Source organism: Cheilinus undulatus, linkage group 13 (genome assembly GCF_018320785.1).
Source record: "Cheilinus undulatus linkage group 13, ASM1832078v1, whole genome shotgun sequence".
Lineage (NCBI taxonomy): Eukaryota > Metazoa > Chordata > Actinopteri > Labriformes > Labridae > Cheilinus > Cheilinus undulatus.
This window is the reverse complement of record NC_054877.1, coordinates 184,332-201,248: the sequence shown is the minus strand read 5'-3', so window position 1 is coordinate 201,248 and position 16,917 is coordinate 184,332. Positions and strand designations below refer to the sequence as shown.

General features: G+C 43.0%; 1 protein-coding gene across 2 annotated transcripts in view; it reads right to left on the bottom strand.

The window, feature by feature from the left end:
- Nucleotides 1-1,685: 1,685 nt before the first annotated feature.
- dars2 (aspartyl-tRNA synthetase 2, mitochondrial) overlaps nt 1,686-16,917 on the bottom strand; it is a 60,061-nt gene continuing 44,829 nt past the window's right edge. The window contains exons 6-17 of one of the 2 annotated variants that reach the window (XM_041802536.1): nt 12,005-12,128; nt 11,875-11,921; nt 9,606-9,712; nt 9,315-9,384; nt 8,735-8,914; nt 6,718-6,825; nt 6,507-6,569; nt 4,141-4,293; nt 3,817-4,035; nt 3,615-3,725; nt 3,443-3,518; nt 1,686-2,693 (exon numbers count right to left, since the gene is read on the bottom strand). In XM_041802536.1, coding sequence (XP_041658470.1) covers nt 2,500-2,693; nt 3,443-3,518; nt 3,615-3,725; nt 3,817-4,035; nt 4,141-4,293; nt 6,507-6,569; nt 6,718-6,825; nt 8,735-8,914; nt 9,315-9,384; nt 9,606-9,712; nt 11,875-11,921; nt 12,005-12,128 — 1,452 coding nt within the window. In that variant the 3' untranslated portion in view covers nt 1,686-2,499. The remainder of the gene's footprint in view (nt 2,694-3,442; nt 3,519-3,614; nt 3,726-3,816; nt 4,036-4,140; nt 4,294-6,506; nt 6,570-6,717; nt 6,826-8,734; nt 8,915-9,314; nt 9,385-9,605; nt 9,713-11,874; nt 11,922-12,004; nt 12,129-16,917) is intronic. The other variant, XM_041802537.1, reaches the window with a different exon arrangement.

The window sequence follows — 16,917 nt, the reverse complement described above, 5'->3', positions numbered from 1 at the left end:
TTACTGGTTTTTCTTCCCTCCCAGTACACCTGCATACACCCACACGGACACAGAACAGTCAAACTGATCAAACGTGGTCTGTTACTCTCATGGCCTTACTGGGCCCCCTCCTGTGGGTGGGCCCTGGGACTCAAGCCCTTGTAAGCCCCTGCATTAAAACAAGCCAGAATGTAATACACAAGACATGTCAAACCATAAGATATGATTTTACTGTGAAAACAAGAACAAAAAAATAGAAAAGCAGCTCTATTGTGTAAATATAAGACAGGATCAGTTCACAGAGTCCTCGGTTAGATCTGCTGTATTTCTATGCAGCAGAGAGATCAGAGCCAGATGACTGATCCCCAGAAAAACTCAATTAATGACAGATCCACTTAGAAGGTTCCAGACAGAAAAGCTACCTTGCATGTTGTGTGTTGTGTTCACATAGATGCGTAGGGGACTGGTTTGATCTGTTTTAAAGTCATCTGCCCAGGGATTACACATGGAAATGAGCGAGTAACATAAATCTGCTGCAAAGCATGTTCTCTCTTCCTGACTGTTGTTATTTTGCACATTGTCCCTGATATACAGTGCTTAACAAATGTATTAGAGCACCCTAACCCTAACCAAAGTCAGGTTTCTGCCACAGCTGCCCTAAATTAACAGCATTGGTAATTACCAAAATCATTTTGATGTTTCTGCAATGGTTAATACACCAATATGTAGAAGCTCTTTAACACAAATAATATTTTTAATGCTAATTTCTGACTTCTCAGAGAAGCCCAGTGAGCCAGCTCAAATTTGGGAATAAAAAGGTGAATTCAGTTTGAAATTCCTCATTCCTGTTCAAAATGGTAAAACGTGGAGAGGTGAGTGAAAATGAAAGAGTCCGCATTAAAGCACTTCATGATGCTGGATGGTCTCTGAGACAGAGATGACAGGTTGGCTAATACATTTGTTAAGCACTGTAAATGAACTAAATACACTTGATTATTCATGTATTTAATTATTTATGTGCAAACATGTGACAAGATAGGTGCATGGGATCTCTGAGAACAGAGAGGAATGAATTCCTGATCAGAACCAGTGTTGGAACCAGTTAGCAATAACTTTTCTCCAGTCTATAGCGGAGACTACTTTTATACATCTCCTGGCTCTGCTCTATAATTGGAACAAACCATTAGCACAGGTGTCAAACTCAAGTCCCAGGGGCCAGATCAGGCCTGTGGTACAGTTGTAGATGATAAGATCTTTCTCTTCTAACTGGCCCACCAGTATGAGGTCTGCAGGTTTCCTCCAGTAAACGTGCAAACTTTACCTTGGTGATTTAAAATATCCTTGTTAAATCATAAAAATCTGAAAAAGTAAGAAGTAAAAGAAGTTAGATAAGTCAAGAGGGTGGGGAAATAAATTAATGTCTTCGTTTCATATTTTCAATTTTTAAAGTCACAGTTCTGAAATAAACTTATGATTTTGACTTTTTTCATGTTTTGACCTTCAAGATTCACAATTCAAAATTCTAGGTCATATTTTACACTTTAAAATTGCAATTTTGTCTCATATATTTGCCTTTTAAAAACATTTTGCCTTTAAATTCCATGTTTTGACCTTCTGAACTGATACATTTGACTTTATCTCAGACTTTGAGCCTTTAAACTGAGCATTTTTACTTTTTTTAAATCTCAGAATGATTTATTGTCAGTATTTTTTATATTGTTTCATATTTTACTAATGGTGAAAGTGAGGTTGACAGTTTATGTTTAAATGTTGACCTTGTTAGGCTCTTCCGTAAGGCCTAAATTCAGAATCTGCGACTGACTTTCACACTTCTGGCCTAGATAGACTCAGGACGTCCCATTGGAGCAAATCTGGCCCCGGACTCATTATGAGTTTGACACTCCTGCTTTACAGGGTGAGGAAAACCAACTAATCTGATTTCCACAACGACACGTCCAACACAGAGTTAAAGTTCCCATCAGTATAGTTCAGAAACAACGGTCTCATTCCTCTGCAGGCTGCAGCAGATGTAGGGGATGGGTGAAAAGGTATGGAGGAAACCTCACCATTCATCTTCCCACTGTGCCTTTAATGCTCATGCTGATGTCCTGAATCATACTGACAGCAGCTGCACCACAGAATGAGCCCTTCACAATACTTACTCTAGGTAAGCTCTCAAGAGTTCCTCCTGACTTTGATCCAAATTAAGGCCTAACAAAATGTAGAATAAAGTTGGGACGGTGTGCCACTCAAATATTTACAAAAGAATCTGGTCATCAGTCAGTAATGCTGAAGTCCCTGAAATGTGAATAAATCCAGAAAATCCTGAAACGTTTTTGTAAAAGTTCTCTTTTTAGAAGTGGGTTATAAAAACATGGCCTCCTCTATGGTTTCTCTTCTTCTCCTCACATCTGCTGAACAGCTGGCAGACATCATCATAGACTTCTCTGCTGGTATTCTGCTATCTGCCCCCTCCTCTCCACAGTTATGGAGATCTGATGAATCTGGCCTTTTCACTTCTCACTTCACTTCCTCTTTGCCCTCTTTTTGCCCTCTTGGCCAGTTAACAGATATGTGGTAATTCTTTAGATCCTCCTCTGGCACAAAATCAGGGGCACAGCTCATGAGGTCATGGCCCCGGTGTGACTTGGGGAAGGCGATGACGTCCCGGATGGTTGGAGCCCCGACCATGATGGAGACCAGCCGATCCAAACCTTAGAGACAATTGAGCAGAAGATGATGAATACCATCTAGACTTTTAACCCTTTAAAGCCTACTGTATCATATTATCTACACACTTCTTTGAGACCGCTATCTAATCAACAGGATCAATAAATTACTTCAAAACCTTTTAAATACGATCAGATAAATGACATTATTATCAATTATTTAATCCTATTTATTGATTCTATTTATCAAATGTGATTTTGTACATTTAAAAATATGACATTTTCTGGCAATTTCACTTTTTGTGGATTTTGGTAGAAGGTTGGATAGTTCCAAAAAATGAAAACTTCCTGGTAATTTTTGGAGTTTTTAGGCTTCAAGGGGTAACCATAGGAATAGTTTTAAAAATAATCATTCTAAAGCTGCTACGCACAAAAAACATGCTTTTCATACAGCAACTATAAATATAATTGAAAACATTTTATTCTACTTTCATTGAGCTATTTTTCCACCTACAACTGACCTGGTTATTGATATCAAATATCCATATTTGTTTAAGATTTTAACCTGCTGCCACCATCGATTTTAATGAAGAAAAAAAACAAAAACAAAAACAGAAAAATGAAATATTTTCAGCATACTAACTAAATGTTTGTGTTGAGCTATTGCAGACTGGGATATGTCAATGATGAATAAAAACACACATGGCTGATCCTGCTGTCAGACAGGTCAACACTGGCCCATGTTTGGAAGCAGCTCACTGACATGCTGTGCTCAGCTGCAGACTTGATCTTACCCAGGGCGATGCCTCCGTGCGGTGGTGCTCCTGAATCCAGAGCCTGGAGAAGGTGAGACAGGAGACTGGGATCCTCCTGCAGCAGAAACATGATTGAACACTGCCATGATCAGTAATTCGGTGAAGCTATTTTTAATAAAGGTGAACACTGGGAGAATATTAAACGACTGACTTTGAGGACATCCTGTAGGACATAGTGCTGCTCTGAGGCCTTGTGGATGCGGATGGAGCCTCCTCCTATCTCACAGCCATTCAGCACCAGGTCATAGTGCTGACCACGTACCTAGGATGACAGAATACAACCCAGAGGGTCAAACAGGTAAACATTAAGGCAAACATGTCTGCATAGAAGTTGAGTGAATCTTTGTGAAAACCTTGTGTGGCTCTTTGTAGAGTAAATGTGTGTCCTCTGGTAGAGGAGCAGTGAAGGGATGATGTGCTGACTCCAGCTGCTCTGGCTCATCTTCTTTGGGCAAGAAAAGAGGGAAGTCCACGACCCACAGGAAGTGAAAAGCTGAGGGGTCCCGCACAGAAACACCATGAGACTCCAGGAGCTGTGCACACTGCAGACGAAGACTCCCCAGCAGTGGTCTCTGATAGGATGAGACACAGTGGCACCAGGGCCATTCACATTGTTGAACTGGACACCGTTTCCATTCCATTCCAGTCTAACCTGGTCTACATTTGAGGCCTCTTACCACAGTCTGGAGAGAACCAGCTGCTATCAGCAGCAGGTCTCCTGGTTTGGCTGAAGTCCTCTTCAGCAGCTCTTCTGTGGCTGAGGGAGACAGCAGCTTCTTCAGCGGAGACTTCAGTGTCCCATCTGCTTTTATCAGCACCACACTGAGCTCCTTTAGACACAACAACCACAGAAGAAGACAACAGACTCACTTTAGTGTCCCATCTGCTGTTATCAGCACCACGCTGAGCTCCTTTAGACACAACAACCACAGAAGAAGACAACAGACTCACTTTAGTGTCCCATCTGCTGTTATCAGCACCACGCTGAGCTCCTTTAGACACAACAACCACAGAAGAAGACAACAGACTCACTTTAGTGTCCCATCTGCTTTTATCAGAACCACACTGAGCTCCTTTAGACACAACAGCCTAGAGGTGTCCTGATCCAATACTGATATCTGATATCGGTCCGATACAGCAAAAAAACGACTATCGGATTATATCGGATTACATCTAAAATCTCCGATTTTGGCACTCCGATACTAGCAGTCCATTCCAGACTCTGCTCCAGCACTTCTATCCAGCGCTGCAGGATCCAGCATGTAGAGCCCACATGATCACAACAACAGCGTGCTTGAGTGCTAACCGGTGCTAACCGCTAACACAGTAGCAAGGAGTAGGAGTGATGTCGGCCGTGTCGCAGTATTTTGAAGCTTGTCAGCAGGAGGAAGCATGAAGGTCTCTAAAATGTCCTGGGAGATGGCTGCGCTGACCTTTGACCTGATAATACACAGTGGACCAATACCAGCAGATGCCATGGCAGCCCAGATCATCACTGACTGTGGAAACTTCACACTGGACTTCAAGCTACGTGGATTCAAGGTCCCAGAGTCTGGAGGAAGAGTGGAGAGGACCAGAATCCATGTTGCTTGAAGTCCAGTGTGAAGTTTCCACAGTCAGTGATGATCTGGGCTGCCATGGCATCTGCTGGTATTGGTCCACTGTGTTTTATCAGGTCAAAGGTCAGCGCAGCCATCTACCAGGACATTTTAGAGACCTTCATGCTTCCTTCTGCTGACAAGCACCATGGAGATGCTGATTTCATTCTCCAGCAGGACTTGGCACCTGCCCACACTGCCAAAGGAACCAAAGCTGCTTCAGTGACCATGGAGTTACTGTGACTCTGACCTGAACCCCATAGAGAATCTATGGAAGATGAGAGACACCAGACCCAACAATGCAGATGACCTGAAGGCTGCTATCAAAGCAACCTGGGCTTCATTACACCTGAGCAGTGCCACAGGCTGATCGCCTCCATGCAACGCCGCACTGATGCAGTAATTCATGCAAAAGGAGGCCCAACCAAGTATTAAAGGCATAGAAACGAACAGACTTTTTTAGAAGACTGACATTTCTGTTGAAAATATCCTTTTTTATTGATCTTATGTAATATTCTAATTTTCTGAGACTCTGAATTTTGGGTTTTCTTATCTGTCAGCCATAATTATCAACATTTCAAGAAATAAAGGCTTGAAATATTTCACTCTGTGTGTAATGAGTCTATATAATATATGGGTTTACCTTTCAGGAACAAGTGACAAAAAATATTGAACTTTGTCATGATATTCTAATTTTTTGAGATGCACTAGTATGTGCAGCTCTGTGTCCTCACCTGCAGTGTTGAGTGTGTCTGTGTGTGTGTGGCTGGGTAATTAGGTGGCTGCAGCTGATTGGCCTCCTCCATCCTAGAAGCCCCAGCCCTCCCTCAGTCTGCTCTCCCCTTCACCAGACACTTCCAAAGAAGCCGGCTGCTCTTTGTGCCTTGAACTGTTAGCTCTTGTGACTTTGTGAATTGTGTGATTTGACTATGTAGACTTTGAAGTTAGAGCTGATACCTTGATGCTCAGTTTGTGATGGTTAAATGGTAAAATTATTGTGAACATTTTCAAAGATCAATATTTATTGTCCCAAAGGGGCAATTTAGTTTACAACAAAAGTTCACACAATCCATGCACATGCTAAAAACATAACATACATACATGTTACACATAGTTACCATGGATTTCACCATGCCTGATGGGTGGTGAGATACAAAACAGTCCAAAGTTACACAGTTCCATGTGACTGTGTAGTGGCAGCAGTGCCTACAGCTCATTACATCTGCAGTCAACTGCAAAATCACTAAAGGCTAGAGTGCAACAAAGAGCTTTGGTCCATTAATTCTATCTTAATTGTACCATTTAATATTTTGTATCTACTACTTATTATCTGTTCATTAGTTCACAATTAGAAACTAGCATTGCAGGAAAAGTGACTTCACTAAAAGTTTTAACCCAATTTTTAAAGGAGGAGTGGGTGAAAGAAGAGAGACAAATAAACATACCTGACCAAAATCTGTTGTTGCTGTTTGTTTCAGGTTCTCCAGATCTTTCCCACTGAAGAGTTTCTGTACTCAAACACATGAAGAAATGACAGTTATGTGTGTGTTTCTGAAGAGAAACAGCTCTATCTATAGTACTAAATACTGTACTTGGCAATGTATGGATGGAAAGGTTCGATGTTTTTTTTTCAACAGGAAATGGTGTCGTCCTTACCGCTCCACTGGGAACACAGAGAGCCTGAACAGACCCGCTTGGTTGGCTGACAGCTGATCTGAGGAATTCAATATCCGTAGAAGAGAAAAACCCACTGAGGTCCATGAGCTGGACGGACAGAGAAGAGGGCAGAGATGACATAAACAGCCACGCTGACAGATCATCAGGGTTAGCCTGTGTGCAGCCTGGCTAGGCTAACAGGAACTGGCAGGGCTAAGGCTAAGCAGCGCTACAGATTAGGGGTGCAGAAGATTGGATATCAGCATATCCATATCTGATGTGCCAAAACTTGCAAATACTGATATTGATACCAATCCATGGTACACATTCAGAAAGTTTTCAGACCACCTTTAAGATTTTTTTAATTTTGTTATGCTGCTGCCTGATGCTACAGTAGAAAAGGTAGGACAGGTGACCAAGAACCTGGTGGTCACCCTTACTGAGCTCCAGGCGTCCTGTGTGGAGAAGGGACAAAGTTCCAGTGGGACAGCAGCCCTCCACTGATCTGGGCTTTACTAGACAGAAGCCTCTCCTCAGCAGAGGACTCCAAGGGTTAGGACCAAAGGAAACCAGGCACCGCTCATCATCTGCCCAACAGCATCCCAACAGTGAGGATAGTGGTGACAGCATCATGCTGTGGGGGTGTTATTCAGGAGAAGGGACTGGGAGACTGGTCAGGATTGACAGAAAGGTGAAAGCTGACCTCAGACTGGGCCAAAGGCTCACCTTTCAACATGACAATGACCCCAAGACCACAGCCAAGAAAACAGGAGTGCTTTAGGGCCTCTGTGAATGTCCTAGAGGGGCCCAGCCAGAGTCGGGACCTGAACCCTGTCTGACATCAGGGACCTGAAAATTTCTGTCCACTTACAGTCCCCATCCGACCTGACTGAGCTGGAGAGGATTTATAAAGAAGACTGGCAGAAAATCCCTGATCCAGGTGTTGTCCAGTCATATTTATTAAGACTCAAGGCTCACAGGTCACAACTTGTCCACCAGAGCGTTTTGGAGTTGTTGGATTGTGTATTTGATGAGTTTGATGAGGGAAAGCCAGAATACCGTCTGCTTACATTGAGTTGGCACAGCAGGTCCGAACTCGGCAGCAGCGATCTGAAAATAGCTTGCACCGACAACTGAAGGTAAAGGAACCTGTTACTAAGACTATAGGAATTATGGCAATGGACAAATTTGCCAAAATGTTGGGAAAGTATCTCTTTAAACTGGTGTGAACGCGGGCTGGTCCCCCACAGAGCACCAAGGTTCTGAGACTCCAGAACCAGAGCCACAACCCGAACCGTGTCTGTCTGAAAACACCTATAGAGAACCCATTCATGCACAGGGAGAACATGCAATTTTCACACAGAGAGGTCCTGTCCAGGTGGGATTTGAACCTCTTGTTGTTAGGTGGCAGCACTAACCACTGCACCAGCCAGCAGCCATATAAAGAAATAAAAATAGAAACAACCCTGCTATATTTTTAATGATTGCAGTTTTCATCACACATGTAACATATAAATCAATGTATAGAGCAGTTTCTCCAGTGATATTCTGTCACAGTTACACATTTAATGCATGAATAATTAAAAAAAAAAAGATTAAAATAGCTTTAAATGAAGGGAATGTGTATGCTCACACCCTTTTATGGCCAGGGATCACCTGTAGACGGTCCCCTTCAGAGGCTTTAAGGCAGAAAATGTTGATTTGATCTGATTTCTTTTCTAACCATGAAGCAAAGTCAGACAAAGAAAACAGACTCAGAGTGCAAAGGCATTACGACTCATTGAGACTAAATCAGCAGACCCAAACAGAGCTGCAGTGAAACCGACCACAAGTGTTTCAGACATGGGGTTCAGACAAATCCCGGTGGATATTTTAATCAGCCTCACATCATCTCACACTAGAACAAATAACTTGTTTTGAGAAATCGAGACACTCTTTATGTGAGTTTGTCCAGTTAAAATCTATTTAAAAAATGATCAAACTTTGTAAAAGAGTGAAAGAAGTAAGGAAATACTACCTTCATACTAAACCTGGTGTCAGGTTTGTCCACACCGTAGTCCCTCATGGCCTCTTCATATGTCAGGGTCTGAAAAGGAACCTTTATGAGACCTTTCTGTTCCGGCCAGGAGAACTGGATCAAACCCTCCACCAGAGACATGATGCCTGCCTGGTCCACAAAGGACATTTCAATGTCCACCTGGGAGAGACAAGGAGAGAAGAGGTATCTGTGAGTACATTATGAAAAACTAACTGTGTGATTGTCGACTGATAGACAAAAAAATCCTTAAACCTTTCTGAAATTTGAGAGCAGAGGGTACCAAACAAAAAAGATATCCAGACAGCAAAAGAGGCTGAATGCATGCCATAAGGTGTAACAGTTAGAAATGCGCTCCCACACATGGTCATGGACTAACCCTGGGAATAAATATTCACCTTGTTTTTGTCAGGAAAGTTTCAGTTTGGGACAAGGTTTGAGGATTTCAACCACCACTGATAACATGAATATAAAACTACATCTCTCTGCAGTAGGAGACGATTAGCCACAGTCAGGAAAAGGAAGCTGTTTGACACTGAAGACGGATGAAAAATGAGGCTACCTGGGTAAACTCTGGCTGCCGGTCAGGTTTGGAGCCTTCGTCTCGATAGCAGCGGGCTATCTGGAAGTACCTGAAACGATGAAAACCGTATGCTTTTTTGTCATTTGTTATGATGTTAAATTGGAATAAAGTCAAACCTCTGTTCAAAACAAAGCCTCCTGAAGTGAGAAAATGAGTGTTCCTGGGCAGATCATACAGAAACATCATCATCATCAGTTCACAGACATTGGTCAGATGACTCTTCCTGCAGGTAATGACATTTATTTTTCCTTGACTCATGTCAGTGCCCACCTGTCTATCCCAGCCACCATCAACAGCTGTTTAAACTGCTGTGGACTCTGAGGCAGAGAGTAAAACCTGCCTGGCTCTCTGGATGGAACAACAAACTCTTTAGCTCCCTGAAACACAAGAACATAAAGACAAACTGATCAACATATGAAAAATGTAGCAGTTTAGCCACTAACCAGCTGCCCTCCCCATTCTGACGCTTGTTTTCAGCTTCAGCGGATCGTCTTGACCGTGCATGTAGGCCTAAATGCATAACGAGGGGCCTAACAGGTGTACCTAATAAAGTGATCAGAGAGTTTACATCAGCAGGTAAACTCACAGGGGCAGAGTGCATGAATGGAGCGATCTAAATCTGACTGATCAGAGAAGCTGAATGCTGACTGATCCATCTATATCTCCTTTTCACATCTGTTATTTTTCATTCTACTGAGGTATTTATTTACTTTTTTTCTTCACTAACATTGTAAATTACAGAGAAACATTCAGCAGGAGGGTTATGGATTAAAGAAGACGGTAGATTTGTGATCCAAACTTGTTTTTCTAATGCTATAATCATAATGGTGTTACTGATGAATATTACAACACACTAAACACCTGCAACATTTGTTAAACTTTAGTCATCACAAACAACCAAACAAGCAAATAAACAAGCAAACAAGCAAGCAAACAAGCAAGCAAACAAACAAGCAAATAACAAACAAACAAACAAATAAACAAGCAAGCAAACAAACAAACAAATAAACAAGCAAGCACACAAACAAACAAACAAATAAACAAGCAAACAAACAAACAAGCAAGCAAACAAAAAACAAGCAAATAAACAAGCAATCAAACAAACAAGCAAACAAACAAACAAATAAACAAGCAAACAAGCAATCAAGCAAGCAAGCAAACAAACAAACAAATAAACAAGCAAGCAAACAAGCAAGCAAACAAGCAAACAAACAAACAAACAAGCAAACAAACAAACAAATAAACAAGCAAACAAGCAAGCAAGCAAACAAACAAATAAACAAGCAAGCAAACAAACAAACAAATAAACAAGCAAACAAACAAACAAACTAATAAACAAGCATGCAAACAAACAAACAAACAAGCAAACAAATAAACAAGCAAATAACAAACAAACAAATAAACAAGCAAGCAAACAAACAAACAAATAAACAAGCAAATCAGCAAACAAACAAACAAACAAACAAACAAACAAGCAAATAAACAAAAAAACAAGTAAGCAAACAAGCAAGCAAACAAACAAGCAAATAACAAACAAACAAACAAATAACTAAACAAGCAAACAAACAAACAAACAAATAAACAAGCAAACAAACAAGCAAGCGAACAAACAAACAAGCAAATAAACAGGCAATCAAACAAACAAGCAAACAAACAAACAAATAAACAAGCAAACAAGCAATCAAACAAGTCAGCAAACAAACAAACAAGCAAACAAGCAAACAAATAAACAAGCAAGCAAACAAGCAAACAAACAAGCAAACAAACAAGCAAACAAACAAACAAACAAGCAAACAAACAAACAAGCAAACAAACAAACAAATAAACAAGCAAACAAGCAAGCAAGCAAACAAACAAATAAGCAAGCAAACAAACAAACAAATAAACAAGCAAACAAACAAACAAATAAACAAGCATGCAAACAAACAAACAAACAAATCAGCAAACAAACAAACAAACAAGCAAACAAACAAACAAGCAAACAAACAAACAAGCAAGCAAGCAAACAAATAAACAAGCAAACAAACAAACAAACAAACAAGCAAGCAAACAAACAAACAAAAAACAAACAACAAATAAACAAGCAAACAAACAAACAAACAAACAAGCAAGCAAGCAAACAAACAAATAAACAAGCAAACAAGCAAGCAAGCAAACAAACAAATAAACAAGCAAGCAAACAAACAAACAAATAAACAAGCATGCAAACAAACAAACAAACAAATCAGCAAACATACAAACAAACAAGCAAACAAACAAACAAGCAAACAAACAAACAAGCAAGCAAACAAATAAACAAGCAAACAAACAAACAAACAAACAAGCAAGCAAGCAAACAAACAAATAAACAAGCAAACAAACAAACAAAAAACAAACAACAAATAAACAAGCAAACAAACAAACAAACAAGCAAGCAAGCAAACAAACAAACAAATAAACAAACAAACAAGCAAACAAACAAGCAAGCAAACAAACAAATAAACAAACAGCTTCTTAAACTCTGTGGCTGAGGCCAGTAAAAGATAACGGTCCTTCTCACCCCTGGTGTTCTTTTAAACAGGGTTGGAGTTTCTACATCCACAAAACCTGGAAATTTGGGGAAAAACATTAGTCAGCAAACGGGAAACTGTTTATTAACAGGTAGGTGGAAATAACCTTGTTCTCTTTACCATGCACTTTACAGAGGTATTCTCTCATCTTCATCACCAACTCAGATCGCAGCCTGAGGTTCTGCTGCATCTGAGTGCACCTCAGGTCCAGGTAACGATACTGCATCCGCAAAGACTCCGATTTCTGTGCAATCGAACAAAAGTCTTGAGTGCTGCTGTTCACACTCTACAATATGGGATTGTTACTATGCAACAAATGAGTAACTATCTGCATGTTAGCCTGAACAGCTACACAGTAGAGGCCTGCAGTTGAAATCCTGTGGGAGCAAGCACCAGTGTTTATAAGGGAAAGCAAGTGTTAACTATGATGGAACTGAACTAATGACGTGGAAAAGACGATTTGTCCTGTTCCTTTACAACAAAAACACAGCAATGCCGGTCTGTGAATAAACTTTTCACACGAGGAAGTGACAGAGCAGGAAACAGTGACAGGTGCAGGAAGGATAAGACACACCTGTTACAGGAAAGGGAAGGATAAGACACACCTGTTACAGGTGCAGGAAGGATTAGACACACCTGTTACAGGTGCAGGAAGGATTAGACACACCTGTTACAGGTGCAGGAAGGATAAAACACACCTGTTACAGGTGCAGGAAGGATTAGACACACCTGTTACAGGTGCAGGAAGGATAAGACACACCTGTTACAGGTGCAGGAAGGATAAGACACACCTGTTACAGGTGCAGGAAGGATTAGACACACCTGTTACAGGTGCAGGAAGGATTAGACACACCTGTTACAGGTGCAGGAAGGATAAGACACACCTGTTACAGGTGCAGGAAGGATTAGACACACCTGTTACAGGTGCAGGAAGGATTAGACACACCTGTCACAGGTGCAGGAAGGATTAGACACACCTGTCACAGGTGCAGGAAGGATAAGACACACCTGTTACAGGTGCACGAAGGATAAGACACACCTGTTACAGGTGCAGGAAGGATAAGACACACCTGTCACAGGTGCAGGAAGGATAAGACACACCTGTTACAGGTGCACGAAGGATAAGACACACCTGTTACAGGTGCAGGAAGGATAAGACACACCTGTTACAGGTGCAGGAAGGATAAGACACACCTGTCACAGGTGCAGGAAGGATAAGACGCACCTGTCACAGGTGCAGGAAGGATAAGACACACCTGTTACAGGTGCAGGAAGGATAAGACACACCTGTCACAGGTGCAGGAAGGATAAGACGCACCTGTCACAGGTGCAGGAAGGATAAGACACACCTGTCACAGGTGCAGGAAGGATAAGACACACCTGTCACAGGTGCAGGAAGGATAAGACACACCTGTCACAGGTGCAGGAAGGGTAAGACACACCTGTTACAGGAAAGGGAAGGATAAGACACACCTGTTACAGGTGCAGGAAGGATTAGACACACCTGTTACAGGTGCAGGAAGGATTAGACACACCTGTTACAGGTGCAGGAAGGATAAAACACACCTGTTACAGGTGCAGGAAGGATTAGACACACCTGTTACAGGTGTAGGAAGGATTAGACACACCTGTCACAGGTGCAGGAAGGATAAGACGCACCTGTCACAGGTGCAGGAAGGATAAGACACACCTGTTACAGGTGCAGGAAGGATAAGACACACCTGTCACAGGTGCAGGAAGGATAAGACGCACCTGTCACAGGTGCAGGAAGGATAAGACACACCTGTCACAGGTGCAGGAAGGATAAGACACACCTGTCACAGGTGCAGGAAGGATAAGACACACCTGTTACAGGTGCAGGAAGGATAAGACACACCTGTTACAGGAAAGGGAAGGATAAGACACACCTGTTACAGGTGCAGGAAGGATAAGACACACCTGTTACAGGTGCAGGAAGGATTAGACACACCTGTTACAGGTGCAGGAAGGATAAAACACACCTGTTACAGGTGCAGGAAGGATTAGACACACCTGTTACAGGTGTAGGAAGGATAAGACACACCTGTTACAGGAAAGGGAAGGATAAGACACACCTGTTACAGGTGCAGGAAGGATTAGACACACCTGTTACAGGTGCAGGAAGGATTAGACACACCTGTCACAGGTGCAGGAAGGATAAGACACACCTGTCACAGGTGCAGGAAGGATAAGACACACCTGTAACAGGTGCAGGAAGGATAAGACACACCTGTTACAGGTGCAGGAAGGAAAAGACCCACCTGTTACAGGTGCAGGAAGGAAAAGACGCACCTGTTACAGGTGCACAAAGGATAAGACGCACCTGTAACAGGTGCAGGAAGGATAAGACACACCTGTCACAGGTGCAGGAAGGATAAGACACACCTGTTACAGGTGCAGGAAGGATAAGACACACCTGTTACAGGTGCAGGAAGGATAAGACACACCTGTTACAGGTGCAGGAAGGATAAGACACACCTGTTACAGGTGCAGGAAGGATAAGACACACCTGTCACAGGTGCAGGAAGGATAAGACACACCTGTCACAGGTGCAGGAAGGGTAAGACACACCTGTCACAGGTGCAGGAAGGATAAGACACACCTGTTACAGGTGCAGGAAGGATAAGACACACCTGTTACAGGAAAGGGAAGGATAAGACACACCTGTTACAGGTGCAGGAAGGAAAAGACGCACCTGTTACAGGTGCAGGAAGGAAAAGACGCACCTGTTACAGGTGCACAAAGGATAAGACGCACCTGTTACAGGTGCAGGAAGGATAAGACGCACCTGTTACAGGTGCAGGAAGGATAAGACACACCTGTTACAGGTGCAGGAAGGATAAGACACACCTGTTACAGGTGCACGAAGGATAAGACACACCTGTTACAGGTGCAGGAAGGATAAGACGCACCTGTTACAGGTGCAGGAAGGATAAGACACACCTGTTACAGGTGCAGGAAGGATAAGACGCACCTGTCACAGGTGCAGGAAGGATAAGACACACCTGTCACAGGTGCAGGAAGGATAAGACACACCTGTTACAGGTGCAGGAAGGATAAGACACACCTGTTACAGGTACAGGAAGGATTAGACACACCTGTCACAGGTGCAGGAAGGATTAGACACACCTGTAACAGGTGCAGGAAGGATTAGACACACCTGTTACAGGTGCAGGAAGGATTAGACACACTTGTTATAGGTGCAGGAAGGATAAAACACACCTGTTACAGGTGCAGGAAGGATTAGACACACCTGTTACAGGTGCACGAAGGATTAGACACACCTGTTACAGGTGCATGAAGGATAAGGGTTCAGGTGGGAGTGGACACACCTGTTACAGGTGGGAGTGGGCAGACCTGTTACAGGTGGGAGTGGGCAGACCTGTTACAGGTGGGAGTGGTGCAGGAAGGATAAAACACACCTGTTACAGGTGGGAGTGGACACACCTGTTACAGGTGGGAGTGGACACACCTGTTACAGGTGGGAGTGGACACACCTGTTACAGGTGGGAGTGGATACACCTGTTACAGGTGGGAGTGGACACACCTGTTACAGGTGGGAGTGGGCAGACCTGTTACAGGTGGGAGTGGACACACCTGTTACAGGTGGGAGTGGGCAGACCTGTTACAGGTGGGAGTGGACACACCTGTTACAGGTGGGAGTGGATACACCTGTTACAGTTGGGAGTGGACACACCTGTTACAGGTGGGAGTGGGCACACCTGTTACAGGTGGGAGTGGGCAGACCTGTTACAGGTGGGAGTGGGCAGACCTGTTACAGGTGGGAGTGGGCAGACCTGTTACAGGTGGGAGTGGTGCAGGAAGGATAAAACACACCTGTTACAGGTGGGAGTGGACACACCTGTTACAGGTGGGAGTGGGCAGACCTGTTACAGGTGGGAGTGGGCAGACCTGTTACAGGTGGGAGTGGTGCAGGAAGGATAAAACACACCTGTTACAGGTGGGAGTGGACACACCTGTTACAGGTGGGAGTGGACACACCTGTTACAGGTGGGAGTGGACACACCTGTTACAGGTGGGAGTGGATACACCTGTTACAGGTGGGAGTGGACACACCTGTTACAGGTGGGAGTGGGCAGACCTGTTACAGGTGGGAGTGGACACACCTGTTACAGGTGGGAGTGGGCAGACCTGTTACAGGTGGGAGTGGACACACCTGTTACAGGTGGGAGTGGATACACCTGTTACAGTTGGGAGTGGACACACCTGTTACAGGTGGGAGTGGGCACACCTGTTACAGGTGGGAGTGGACACACCTGTTACAGGTGGGAGTGGATACACCTGTTACAGGTGGGAGTGGACACACCTGTTACAGGTGGGAGTGGACACACCTGTTACAGGTGCAGGAAGGAGACACGCCTGCTGTGGGAGTGGACGGTAACGGTCATAACTCCAGTGAGAGCAGGATTAAGAAGAGAGCCCTGCTTAGTAGTGCTGGAATGAAAAACGAGTCACTGCTTTACAGGTGAAGTGATGATTCTGTATGGAGTTATTCCCCAGTATGATGGTCAGCTCTTTTGTTTCTGATGTGATTAAGACTAACTCACTTTCTACTCATAATTAAAAGCTTTACTAGCAGTTAGATTGTCATTTGTTCCATAATAACTGTCAAAAGATTTGACTGCCTTATCTAACAGTCATTATCTACAAGCAGTGATCCCAAAAAAGTTGGGACATTGTGTCAAATGTGAAGAAAAACAGAACAGAGTGTTTTGTAAAACTGTTCAAACTTTGTTAAATACAACACAAAGATTTAAAGTCTAAAGTGATGAACCATTAATTATTTCTGAGATAAATATATACATTCTGCAACAACAGTTAGGACGGGGTAAGATAAGCCTGGGGACGTTGTGGAATGTAATAAAAACAGAAATATCTGTGGAAACAGCTTCCCACATTTCACACAATGTCCTGACTTATTTTGAAGTGGGTTGGTATTAAATAATCATTTAGAACCCAATAAAGTTACTCACCATCTACATGTTAACTGACTG